Source organism: Cebus imitator, unplaced genomic scaffold (genome assembly GCF_001604975.1).
Source record: "Cebus imitator isolate Cc_AM_T3 unplaced genomic scaffold, Cebus_imitator-1.0 Scaffold309, whole genome shotgun sequence".
In the NCBI taxonomy this organism is placed as follows: domain Eukaryota; kingdom Metazoa; phylum Chordata; class Mammalia; order Primates; family Cebidae; genus Cebus; species Cebus imitator.
Window position 1 is genome coordinate 2,410,877 of NW_016107624.1, and position 13,589 is coordinate 2,424,465.

A 13,589-nucleotide genomic window follows, 5' to 3' on the forward strand; every position below is an offset into this window, starting at 1 on the left:
AGTGGCGTAATCTTGGCTCACTGCAACCTCCACCTCTCCGGTTCAAGTGATTCTCCTGCCTCAGCCTCCTGAGTAGCTGGGCCTACAGGCACACGCCACCACACCCGGCTAATTTTTGTAATTTTAGTAGATATGGGGTTTCACCATGTTGGCCAGGATGGTCTCAATCTCCTGACCTTGTGATCCACCCGCTTTCGCCTCCCAAAGTGCTGGGATCACAGGTGTGAGCCACCACGCCTGGCCCATCTGGCATGTTTTAGACCAACTGGAGTCAGGCCTACAGCAGGGAGGTGGCTAGACAGTGACTGTAACCTCCATTTCCTGTCCTGGCCAAACTAACAGGGAGGGGAGACATCACACTCTGGTTACACACCACTAACCCCCTTCTGACTACACATACACACACACACACACACACACAGACACACAGAGACACACACACAGCCATCCAGATTCAAAAATACATTCACATGTATTCACATACATTCACCCAGTGTCTGGGTGGAGGCTCTTAAGCAGGAATGGCCCCTCAGAGGAGAAGGTGGGAGGAGAATGCTGGGATTTCAGAATCCCCTCACCTCACCTCACCCTCCCACCTCCAGATCCTAGTCCAGATGTACTCCTGTCCTCACCACTTTGCATGCACGCACACGCACATGCACACATACATGCATACACACAGTCCCAACATTCACATGTAGACACCCACTCTTGACACCCACACATGAATTACAAGACAAATGTTGGTCCATAAAGGAACACATATGCAATCCACACACCGCCAATCCTGCTCAGTGATGCTTTCCCCAGCACTACTGCACACGTCCCAGAAAACACAGACACACAAGTGCTCCTTGTACACTGAGTTCTAGGCCACCTGGTCGAGCACCCACCCCCCACCCCAGCTACACACTCTTTCATATCCATCCCATAAAGGAAGAGTCCACCTCTTTAACCATGCTTCCTATGGTTTCTTCAGAGTATCCCTGCCCCAAATGCTGCCAACCTCCCCCTAGACTCAAGATCTCCTCTTACCAGATCCCTGGAGGCTCAATGCCAGTGCATGGAAGGAGATCGATTTCCCTCATATTCCCTGACTCTCAGAGGCTCTTTTCTAGCACAGGGGTCTGGCCAGGAGACTGAAGCCATGACGTCTATGCAAGGATGGGAAGGATGTCTGTGGGTTGGAGGGTAATTATAAGAAAGCAGCTTTCTCCACTTTTTGAGAAAGCACTTGGGAACAAGCATCCTCAGGAACCAATTCCCCACCATCCTCTTCGGATCCCATACGCCTGGTGGTCCAACCCTCAGGCCTGGTTCATGCCTCCCACTGGGATCAGCAGACAAGGCCGTGACCCTGCAGTGACCTCGACCCCATCATCAGGTCAGGTCCGGGCTTCATGGCTAGAAGCGAGGCCCAGGCAAGTGGCTGAGACGCGGCAGAAGGACAGGTGGATGCGCCTGGCTGCTGTCAGCTGCCGGGACACGGCCTGCGGTGCGGAAAGCGCAGCCCGTGGTAATCCTACTCTGTGCTCTGGGCTGCAGTGCCCGGTTCTCCCCCTTCCCATCCCGGCGGCCCAAAGGCAGGGCCTAGACCCTGGAGAGACCGAAGCCAGGCCGAAACAACAGCGAAGCTGGGACTGGAACAGGCGCCGGGGACCCGCGCAAGACCCTAGACTCGTAATTCGACACTCCGGTGACGCCGGGGTATGAGCTGAGACGGAGCTGGAGACAGAGGTTGGGGTTCAGGAAGAGGCGCTTGGGTATGGAATCAGATCTGAGACGGTTTCGGCGCTGGTGCTTGGGGCCGGACCAGACTCGAACCCAGAGCGGAGCCAGGGTCAGAGCCAGGGCAAAAGTCCGGAGCCCAGCTCAGCGTCCAGCCCGCGAGAGACCCCAGCATGACTGGCGTCCGAGTAGGGTTGGAACCCGAAGCCCGAGTGCACTGGAATGCACTGGAAATGCAGCCAGATGGCGACTGGGATCCGAGTAGGTCCGGGCCAGACTAGGGACGTCAGAGCTCCACCAAGGCGCTCGAGGTCGGACTGGAGACTGAGACTCAGGCAGGACCCGAGGCAGAGCCAGAGACGATACCAAAACCCAGATTGGGGCGCGAACCTGTGCAGGCACCGGCGAGCTGCCTGAAGCTCTGGGTTCTCGCCGCTGAGCGCCCGCAGGCTGGGCCCGCGCTGCGGGTCGGAAGTGTACTCGGGATGCCAAGGCTCTGAAGCCGGAGACCACACGCCCCAAACGTGGCCTCTGAAAGCGCCCAGGGCCTGCCGCGGGTACACTGCTGGCCCGGCGGCCGCAGCCTACCTGAAGTAGTCCATCTTGCAGAAGATCTCCTTGTTCTTGATGTAACAGCTGTTTTGCTGCCTCAGCGACGTGCGACACACGGAGCACTCGAGGCACCGCACGTGCCAGATGAGGTTGTTGACCTGGGGAGGGGGCGGGGACGAGGGTCGGCTCAGCGCGGGCCTCTTTCACGCGGGGCCCTGGCCTCCCTGGTCCCATTTGCAGTCAGAGACGCTGAAGCTCAGAAGGTGCATGCGATTCCCCTACTTTTTCTTCCATAATACTGAGCATCAGGGAAATGGAAATAAACTCTTGCTATTTTTTCAGACGGAACCCGGGGACGCAAGCAGACCCTAAGACTTGCGCAAAGCCTCCCAGTCGGGCAACGGTGGAGCCAGGATTTGGAAGTAAGTTGACCTGGCGCCGGCGGTGCTTCCCCGCAGTCTCCTGCGCTGAGTCCCACGCCCTGACAACACGCACGCAACATCTACCCCTGTCTCACCTTGAGCAGATACCGGTCCAGGATCTCGAGGCCGCAGCTAGAGCAGATGTTCTTGCCGGCAGACGGCACGGAGGAGGCGGCAGAAGGCGGCGAGCAGACAGAAGGCGTGCTGGGCGTACATGGCGAGGCCCGACCCTCGTCCTTGTCCAGGACTCCTGCCAGGGCCTCGGCGTCAGACTGAGCCTGCGGCGTGGGAGAGAAGGAGAGAGGAACACTGAGCCAGGCACCCAGAGTTGCAGCTGCCTCGGAGACAAATCTGGAACCCCGGGGCACCAACTGACAACGAAATCTCCCCGGGACGCTGAGCCGTAGGCAGGAGGACAGGAATGGAAGGGCCTATCGGAGAGGAAGGGATGGCCCCAACTTTTAACACGCGCATTGTGGGTGCTGGAAGCGGTTAAAGCCAACATTCCCTGCCGGAAAACCAAGGCTCAGAGAGGGGCGGCGCCCGCCGGGAGTCCCCCAGAGTGTGGGCAGCGGTTTGTAGCCGGAAAGCCTGGCCAGGTCCCCAGGGCCGGGCCGCTGGAGGACTGGGCACCTCAGGCAGGGCCAAACGGACTCACCATGGCGGGCGGCGCGGTCCCTTCAAGACAGCGGGTGGTCGCTTTGCAGCCGGACCCTGGCTGGGCCATCACCTGGGGGAGGGGGAGGGAACGCAGGCGGCGGCGGCTGCTGAACTGGCTTCGCGCAGCCTGAGCCCAGCGCCTCCCCGCGCCTGTTATATAAACCGGCGCCGAACAATGAGTCCTAACTTTGTAGTGGGCATTTAAAGCCCTTCCCCACAAAAGCGGTGTCTCTCTAATGAAGCAATTTGAATTTGGATTGGATTTTTTCCCTCTCTCTCCCCCTCTCCCTGCACTTAACCCGTGGCTCTTGAAGTAATCGCTTAGTTCCCTTGCAATCCAAGCCTCTGAGGGGGAAAAAAAACACGCGCACACACACACAAACTACCTGCAATTAGAAATTGTCGTGAATGCCCAAGATAAGAGGTAGCCAGAGTGTCAATTCCAACTGTCAATCAGTGAGATCCATCAGGCCGCCCAAAGAATTGCAAATTTGATTTTTTAATGGTAGTAATTAAAAATCGAATTTTTTCTCTCTTCACCCGCCCCCCCCTTCCTCGCTCCCTTCTCTTCTCGGCACAAAATGCAAAAAGGAGAAAAGAGAGAAAGAAAGAAAATAAAAAAGAGATGGGTGAGGGGCGGGGGGTGATTGAAGAAAATAAAACCCCGAGCGCGGTGAGCACCCGCCTGCCCGCCCGCCCGACACGCGCCGCGAAATTGAAGCAGCGATATTGACACGGATTCAGGCGCCTTTCGAGGGCCAGTCGGAGGGAAACCTGGAGCAAAAAGGGAGCGAGGTCGGGGGCGAAACGGTACCAAAAAGAGAAAAGAGAGGCGCCCAAAAGGAGGAAAAAGCACCCTCCAGCCCCTTGGCGCGCCCAGGACCGGCCCCGCGTCGGGATTCTCAGCGCTGCGCCCGCACAACCCCCGGCGCATCGGCGCTATCAGCGCCTATTCAGACGGACAATACCGGCCTCGCCTCCTCTTGATTCGCCTGTGTCTTTACTAAATCGCTTTTTGAGAAATTCCTCCAACATTTGCATAATGTGTTCCCGCTTTCCGCGACCCCCCCTTCGCTCGCGCGCGCTCGCACACTCACAAACACACACTCACAGGCGCATTCTCGTACCCCTCCTCCCTGCAGCCGCCCGCCACCCGGCTCGGCCCGGATGGGTCCGGGACCCTGCCCAACCCCGGCCCGGGCTGCTCACCCAGTCGTTCGCCGGCTCACCTGGTCGGTGGCGGGGCCGCCCTCGGCCGGCAGCCGGCAGCCCTCGGGCAGCGCCGGGGCGGCGTTCTCATGCTTCCAGTACATGGGCCGGGGAACTGCGGGATCAGCGGGCGCGTAGAGCGGAGAGCCGCTCCGAGGGGGGCCACGGCCGCAGTGGGAGCAGAGACTGCTGCAGGAGCAAGAGGAGAGCGGAGGCGCCGGCCCCGCCGCCCCGGGCCCGGCCCCAGCCCCCGCCCCCGGCCCGAGCGCAGCCCCGGCCTCCCTGGCTGCCGCCGCCGCTGCCTCGGGAGAAGGTCCCGACAAACTTGGAGAGGCCCCCGCCCCCTCCTTCTTCTCCTCCTCCCTCTCCTGGTAGTCCTCCTCCTTCTCTCCCTCCTCCTCCTCCTCCTCCCCCTCCAGCTGCAACGGCGGCCGCCCTGCCGCTGGAGCCCCACTCGGTTCAAGATGAGTCATGCGTGACCAATCCCCTCCCCGCCAAGGGAGAGCAAGACACACACGAAGAGGCAGAGACCCAGGGAGCGACACACACACACACACACACACACACACACACACAGAAACTCAGAGCTGCCAACAGAGAGACTGGAGACACGCAGGCACACAAAGGCACCGCGGGCACACATCCACCCAGCTCTCACTACCGCCCCTCCCTCAAGGGGCACCCATCTTCCTCAGACACTGCCCCACTCACAGGTACAGAAGGGACCCACGGCCATACCATCTGCGGAGATAGATTCAGTAGGAGGTCACAGGTTATTATACTGTGTTGATGCAATCCCATGCCTGGTACATTTGTCGAAACACTAATGCAAGTGATTACCTGTTCACATCATTTACACAGGCATGAGGCCCCACACTTACTCTCACACACCTGCACAGATACCTCTGCTCCATAAGAACCACACAGTGCACCAGGTCCCAGGGACTGAGTGGGATCGGGTAGGGTGAGATGAGAGGGTAGTTCCACTGAATTCTCTTGGGAGGGATTGCTTGGCACAACCCCCTTCCTTTCAGGATTTGCTTAACCACACAGTCTAATGCCCATCTCATCTTCTCTAGGGTTCTATTGACAATGAGAATGGTAGGGAAGGCAGGAAGGCCCCAGCGTTTAGACAGGAGACGCTGCCTCCAGACACACAGACACAGAACCTTCAAACCCAAAGACAGAGCCTTAAACACACTAACACCCTGCAGCATACACAAGTGAACACTTAGAGCCTCAGCCCCATTCTCCACACACAAACTGAGCATAAAGAGACACATGTAAACTTACATCATCTTCTAAAAACAAATAAGCACACCCAGACATAGATCCAGCCTTACAGACACCATGAGAGCCTACCCTCACCCCATCACACATGTCATCACCTCCATAGTTGCCCTAATTTACAGACGTAACGCCCCCACACACTACTGCTCTTGTATTTGTACACACATCCATACTCAAGAGGGCACAGACTTTCACTGAGCTCCAAACCCATGTATAACCTTATGTCCTCTACTCAGACACCCTCAAATGTGTACTTACATGCCTACAGATGGTGAGACAACCACTGATAGGCATTTATAGGCAGACACAACACACACACTTCTACAGAAATAGATTCCCAATACTTACAAGTCTCAGTTTGCACACACAGGCAGGTTCTGACAGATGCAAGCAGTAGAGGATGGCTGCGCACCAACACGATACTAAAAACCCACGTCCATATCCCCCAAAGATACAAATAACTGTTCCTTTACTGGCACCAAGTTGCACAAAAACAGCCCCAGCCTTGGCTAATGGCATTTGCCAACCTTTGCATCCCAGTCATTCACTGATCTCAAACACAGAAATTCAGAGGGAAAATAGTTTCTCTTTGAACTCTAATCTTTTATACGAAGAGAACAAGTTGCAATGTGAAAGTGGGTGAGGTGTATGCATATATACACATGTGTGTGCAAATACACATGCATTCTCAAACATGAACACAGAAGAACAACCCCTTGCCCTCAAATATCTCCTTTGCACATAATAATTTCAGCTACTGACGGGATTTTTCCCAGCTACTACAGCTACTAATCTGTGCCAGGCATGATATTAGGCATTTTACAATCATGATCTTATTTTCCTTTCATAATAATCCCGTGAGGTAGCATCTCTCAGGGTGCTTGTTTTACTGACAAAGAGACTGAGGCTCAGAGAGTTCATGTGATGGATCCAAAATGGTGCACATGGCTAATTGCCAGAACCAAGGGCTTAAAACCAGATTCATCTGACATTAGAGCTCATACTCTTGATTTCTAGGCTGCAGACATGACCATGTTTATTTTCTACACACATACACTCCACATTATCGGTTAAAAGACCTGGATGTGACTCTCAGACTTATGGGCTCAGCTTGTTTCTCTCATCTGCAAAATGGGAATAGCAATAGGACCTTCTTTATCTCCTTCTTTTCCTCTCCTCTGGGTGGTGGGGGAATTGAGAGGTTAATAAACATTACAGAACGCTGCATATATGCTAGATTTGTGAGAGCAGAAGGACTCCAGGAAAGAAGTCCATGAAGACTGCACTGGCTTTGCAAAACTTGTTAGACTCCAGGAAAGAAAAAGATCATGAAGACTGCACTAGCTTTGCAAAACTTCTTAGACATGAGCAGTGGAGGGGGCTTGAGCTAAAATTAAAGGCAGGTGAAATTTGGATGGGTTCAGGGAGGAGAAGAAAGTGTTTCAGGTAGAGAGAGGACCATAAAGTTTCGGAGGCTGGACAAACAAGTTGTTGCATTCTAATGAAGAGGAATGTGAAGCATGTGCTCCTAGATTGATAATAATATAACTACCATTTATTGAGCATTTATGTGCTAAGCCCTTTGTTTTACATGCATTATCCTCTTTAATCCTTGCAACAACCCTACAAAGAGGTTGTCCTATTATCTTTCTTTTGTGGTTGAGGAAACAAGCTTACAAGAGCCCCATTTGAAGCTCTGGCACTCAGAATTTAGAGCCCAAACCCTTACCTACTATGCAATTATGTTCCTGAATTCTGATTAAATGCTCCAATAATATAAACTGAAGTAAGAGGCAGTAAAGTCAGTAGCGAGGCAAAAAGACTCGGGCCAGATGGCCTTGATGCCAACCTTGACACTTCCGTTTATTACTTGGGTAATCCTGGACAAGTTCTTCAGTCACTCGTCAGCCTCAGTTTCCTCGTCTGTGAAGTGGGGATAACAGAGTTCAACTCCTATGGTTGTGAAAATTACACATATAATCCATGGAGCAGGGCTCAGAAATATGTCAGGGACAGAGTAAGCAATCAATAAACATTAGCCATCATTGGCTGGGAGCGGTGGCTCATGCCTGTAATCTCAGCACTTTGGGAGGCTGAGGCAGGTGGATCACGAGGTCAGGAGTTCAAGACCAGCCTGGCCAACATGGTAAAAGCCATCTCTACTGAAAATACAAAAATTAGCTGGATTACAGGTGTGAACCACCACATCTGGCCAAAAGCTAATATTTAAAAAGTGTTGTACTTTATTCATTTATACATCCCTGACGCTGTATTAAGCACCCTACATGAATAGTGGCATCTTCTTACTTTGCAATTCTTCTCTTGGTCACTAAACAGGATGTGGTCATCTGGTCCTCTGAGGTGAATTTTGCCATCTTCCCCCATTTGAGTCTAGGTCCAAGGGTTCAGTTTGAAAGAGGCTTCATTAGTAACTGGATAATTCTGTGGGAGGCCCCCAGCAATGGTTCGACCCTGCCAGGGGGTAATTCTAGGAAGGTAATGTGAGCTGGGGGAGGCTGGAGACCCAGCTTCACATTTATTTACTTTGACAGCTAAATTGGTGAGCAAGGGGGAAATCAGATGAAAGTCATTTCAGAGTAAATACTAAATATGAAATTTAAACATTCAGGTTGCGACAAATGGGAAAGGGACAATGGGAAGAGACACGGGCACCACCCCCCTTCCAAGCCTAGGACCCTACACTCGGCCGATCCCCTTCCTAGGTATTTCCTGTTTTAGGAAAGAGCACAGAATGGGGTACCAATTGTCTGACCCTAGGCCAGGAATTTACTTCTCTGGCCTCAGTGTCCTTATTTGCAAAACGCGCGTGTGAATCAGCGATGTGGAAGTGACAGAGAGGGTCTGGGAGTAAGACCACAAATCCCAGCCCAGCCACTTCCTGGCTGGCTGAACTTGGAAAAGTCACTTACCTGAACTTAATTTTTCTCAATATCAATATCTGGGACAATATCAATCTCAGAGGAGTAAATAAGATAATCAGTATGAAAGGACTTTGAGAGGCACAGAGGCTCTGGGGCCAGATGGCCTTGAGGCCAACCTCGGCACTTCCCTTTATTACTTGGGTAACCCTGGACAAGTTCTTCAATCATTCATCGCCCTCAGTTTCCTCATCTGTAAAGTGGGGATAACAGAATTCACCTACCGAGGTTGTGAAAATTACGTAAATGATCCATGTAACAGGACTCAGAAATATTCCTGGCACACAGTAATCAATCAGTAAACATTAGCCATCATTATAGCATGGACTGGTTGAATTTTCTGATTATTTTTCTACTAGGCACTACATCAAATTCTTTGTGAAGGCAGGGGACAAATCAAAGCTTCAAAGTATATTGCAAAGTAATATTGCATACCTCAAATCATATTGCAAATGTGAACAATTACAGTTACCAAAAGTCCCCTTCCAGGAAGTTTTGATGTTCACTAAGTAAGTTCAGGTCAGCAGACATTTGTGAAGGATTTACTCCATACCATGTTCCATTCCATACTAGGCCCAGGAAATAGAGGAAGCTGTCCATGTGTCCTCGCCTCTGCCCTTGAGGAGCCCACAGTCTATTAAGAGAGAAGAAAGCCAGCCACGCAGTGCGGTGTGACAGGTGCTAGTTACGAAGGGTGCAACAGAAGTAAGGAGGAGGGGCACGTAACCTGGCTTACAGGTGGTGGATCAGGAAGGCATCCTAGAGGAGGTGACGTTTCATATATGTCCTGAAGGTTGAGTAAGTGTGGGACAGGCAAGCGCTGAAGGGAATTGGACCAGGATGAAGAGTGGCTGCCCAGTTAGTGTTTGCTGGGGCCACAAAGGGAGATGAGGCTGGCGAGGTAGATAGGAGCCAGATTGTGGGGGGCTGCATGTTCAAGAGTTTAGATTCATCTTAGAAGTTGGAGTCTACAAGCCTCCAGTGCCACAGGAAGCAGCATCCTGGAGGGGTTGTACAGCACAGTGGTTAAGAATTCTGGGTTTGGAGCCAGGTAGCCTACGTTGATAACCTGACCCTGTTATACACTGGTTGAGGGGCTGAAGGCAAGTCACAAACTCTATGAGCCTAGTTTCCTCAACCATAAATAGGCATTAATAGATAACCCATTGAAAAGTGCTGTGACGATACCAGATCACAGTGCATCTGTGAGTTAAGGTCTTCGGCACCAAGAGCCATTGTTATCACTAAGATGAGGTAATGAGCACACAGAAGGGACTAGCCAAGTGGGGGTCTTCAAGGTGCTAGATGGTCCCTCCTCAGAGAATTCTACCCTAACCACACTATTAAAAATAAATCTCCGCCATGAATCTTTTTCCAGCGGAGGGTAGATACAGCTTACAAATAGCCTCACAAATAGTATTCTATAGAATGCTAAGGAATTTGAACTTAACTATGAGGGGTCACCAAAGGCTTGTAAACATGGAGATGACATGGTGAAATTGGAGATTTGGAAAGATGATTTAAGTAATTGATTTGAAGATAGATTAGAAGGGGTAAGTACTTCATTGATTGGAACAATACTGAAGGTTTAGTAACTAATAATGGAAAAGGGATGAGGCAGCTGCAGGAACAAGGAGGATAAACAGAAAGAATAGAATTAAAAGTTTATTATTTTACTTAATTATGTTATATATGATCATATATACATATATGTATCTACAACACATCCAGTTTCCTAATCAACATTTTTTTTTTTTTTTTTTTTTTTTTTTTTTTTTTTTTTTTTTTTTTTTTTTTTTTTTTTTTTTTTTTTTTTTTTTTTTTNTTTTTTTTTTTTTTTTGAGACAGAGTCTCATTCTGTCACCCAGGCTGGAGTGCAGTGGCACCATCTCTGTTCACTGCAACCTCTACCTCCTGGGTTCAAGCGATTCTCGTGCCTCAGCTTCCCGAGTAGCTAGGGTTACTGGTGCATGCTTCTGCATTCAGCTAATTTTTTGTTTTTGTTTTTCGAGATGGAGTTTTGCTCTTGTTGCCCAAGCTGATGTGTAATGGCCCGATCTCAGCTCACTGCGACCTCTGTCTCCTGGATTCAAGTGATTCTCCTGTCTCAGCCTCCTGAGTAGCTGGGATTACAGGCATGCGCCACCATACCCTGCTAATTTTATATTTTTAGTAGAGATGGGGTTTCTCCGTGTTGGTCAGGCTGGTCTCAAACTCCCGACCTCAGGTGATCCACCCGCCTGGGCCTCTCGAAGTGCTGGGATTACAGGTGTGAGCCACCGTGCCCGGCCAATGTTTTGTATTTTTAGTAGAGATGTGGTTTCTCTATTTTGCCTGGCTGGTCTCGAACTCCTGGCCTCAAGTGATCTGCCTGCCTCCGCCTCCCAAAGTGCTGCTTTTACAGGTGTGAGCAGCCGCACCTGGCCAACTTTATATACTAAGGTTATACATGTTATATAGACTCATACATATGTAGTATATATGGTATAAATACATACATATATATGATATTATCAGCCTCATCCTCTTCACGCCCTCCACGCTTCACACACGGCAAACGCCGTCTGTTTCAGGAATGAGTAACCTTCCTTCTGATGAGGTCGCCCACCAGAAAACTTCTCAAATGGGATAGACCTGTTTTCAGAAGAGAAAAAACATAATTTCCTTTATTTTTTTAAGGCGAAATTTTAAAATTATACTTCTAGTTTAGAAAAGTCACAGGGCATGTAAAAATTAAATGTCATTTGGTATAATCAGTAATCCCAGCCCAATAAGACTGAATGCAGAGGAAAGAAGATACAGGCTTATGTACTGGGATAAATTCTGACAGATCTGTATTTTTAATTTTTTTTCTTTTTAACCTGGGATTCAAGAGACCTCTCCAGAGACCACAAAGAAGAGCCTGCTTGAGAATGAAACTAACCCAGAGGAAACACAATCAAGAGATAGACAGATTCCTAACTATATCATTGAACACCTGGACTTTTCAGTTACACGAGCCAATACATGTTCTACCATAAGGGAGTCGGAGTGGGATTTTTGTCACTTGAGCTGGGAGTACTGTAATCTGCTTACATAGCTGGGGCTACAAGTCTGAGGCAGGCATACCTGATGCCCAAGTTCTTACGGCCTTAGTTTCCTCAGAGGGACAATAAGAGGATTTAGCCCACATTGATAGCCCTAAGCAGTACAATGAGGCCACTAGGCTAGCATAGCCAGTTCTCTGTCCCAAATGCTGTATAAGGGGTCAGGGACACTAAGGAACAATATTTAGTGCACATCATTCTGTCACCTGTTGCTTTTATTCTCTGCATTGACACCAGAATTTTGACCCTACAGTGGTTTAGAAAAGACATTTCCAGTATTGGAATATAGTTTACGTTAGGGCTTGACAAATTTTTCCTGTAAAGGGACAGATAGTATATTCTTTAGGTTTTGCAGGCCACAGTCTTCATTGCAGCTATTCAAGTCCCCTATTATATGGGGAAAACAGCCTCATGTAAATACCTGGGCATGGCTGTGTTCTAATAAAAGTTACTTTATGTATACTGAGATTTTAATTTCCTATCATTTTCATGTCACAATATAGTATTTTTTTAAACTTTTTTTTCTCAACCACTTGAAAATGAAAAAAAAAAAAACATTCTTAGCTTAGGTGCTATACAAAAAGGTGGCAGAGGTCAGTCTGCTGAACACTGGACTAGATGCTTGCAGGCCTGGGTTCTACCTAAAGCTCTCCCATTAATCAAGTGACCCTGGCCAAGTCACTTTGGCCCTCTGGGTTCCCGTTTTTCCCGTCTGGACAACGAGGGGGCTATATGAGATGGTATCTTAAGGCCCTTCACTCTCAAATACCAGAATTCCTGTAGTTCATTCAACAACTATTTATTGAACATGTATGATGTACAGCCATTGTTTTAAATGCTGAGGGTATAGCAGTGACACAGAGTTCCTGCTTATATGAAACTTACATTCCAGTAAAAAGAGACAAAATAATTTAGATATAATGTTGGTTAGAGCTGAGTGCTTTTTAGAAAATGGTGAGGAAAGGATTGGAGAATGACTGGGTTGTAATTTTAAAAGGGAGGCCAGGGACTGCCTCTTGATTATTAACATTTGAGCAGAGACATGAGTCAGGTGAGGAAGTGGGCTCTGTGGCTATCTAGAGAAAGGGCATTTCAACCTGAGCTAAGGCAACAGCCAATGTAAATGCCTTGAAGTAGAAGCTCCCTTGTATTCAAAGAACACCAATAAGGCCAGTGTGGCTGGAGCACAGTGAGCAAGGGGAGAACAGTAGGCGATAGGGTCAGTCATGTAGTAAGGGACAGGTCATTAGGGCCTTATAGGTCTTTGAATTTTTTCTAGGTGTGATGAAAAGCCACCAAGAAGAGAATGACATTTTAAAACAATTACTTTGGCTACTGTGTGGAAAATGGACCTTAAAGAATCAGTATCAGAGGCAGGGAGATAATTAGGAAGGTATTACAATAGTCCAGGGAAGAGATCATGGTGGCTTTAACAAAAATGGTGGTCGTGTTGGAGGTGGTGAGATGGCTGGGATCAAGATGCATTTGGAAGGTGCGAGTTGACAGGATTTGTTGAAGGACTAGATAGGAGCTGGAGAGAAAAAGGAAAAACAAGGATAAACATGCTGAGACTAAATCATATTTTAGGAATAAATGATTACATATAGGAAATGTCTGACATTTAATTTATAAGGCAAGAATTACTCCTGTTCTTTTATATAGTAGTATAAAAGAATCACAAATATATTTGTTGATTCAGAAAT

General features: G+C 49.2%; 1 protein-coding gene across 4 annotated transcripts in view; it reads right to left on the reverse strand.

Moving 5' to 3' along the window:
* LHX6 (LIM homeobox 6) overlaps positions 1-4,886 on the reverse strand; it is a 26,505-nt gene extending 21,619 nt beyond the window's left edge. For 2 of the 4 annotated variants that reach the window (XM_017503345.2, XM_017503344.2), the window contains exons 1-4: positions 4,592-4,886; positions 3,361-3,432; positions 2,798-2,980; positions 2,317-2,438 (exon numbers count right to left, since the gene is read on the reverse strand). In XM_017503345.2, coding sequence (XP_017358834.1) covers positions 2,317-2,438; positions 2,798-2,980; positions 3,361-3,432; positions 4,592-4,675 — 461 coding nt within the window. In that variant the 5' untranslated portion in view covers positions 4,676-4,886. Of the gene's footprint in view, positions 1-2,316; positions 2,439-2,797; positions 2,981-3,360; positions 3,433-3,748; positions 3,863-4,245; positions 4,354-4,591 lie in introns of those variants that run through there. The other 2 variants (XM_037729527.1, XM_037729526.1) reach the window with 2 other exon arrangements.
* Positions 4,887-13,589: the final 8,703 nt, after the last annotated feature.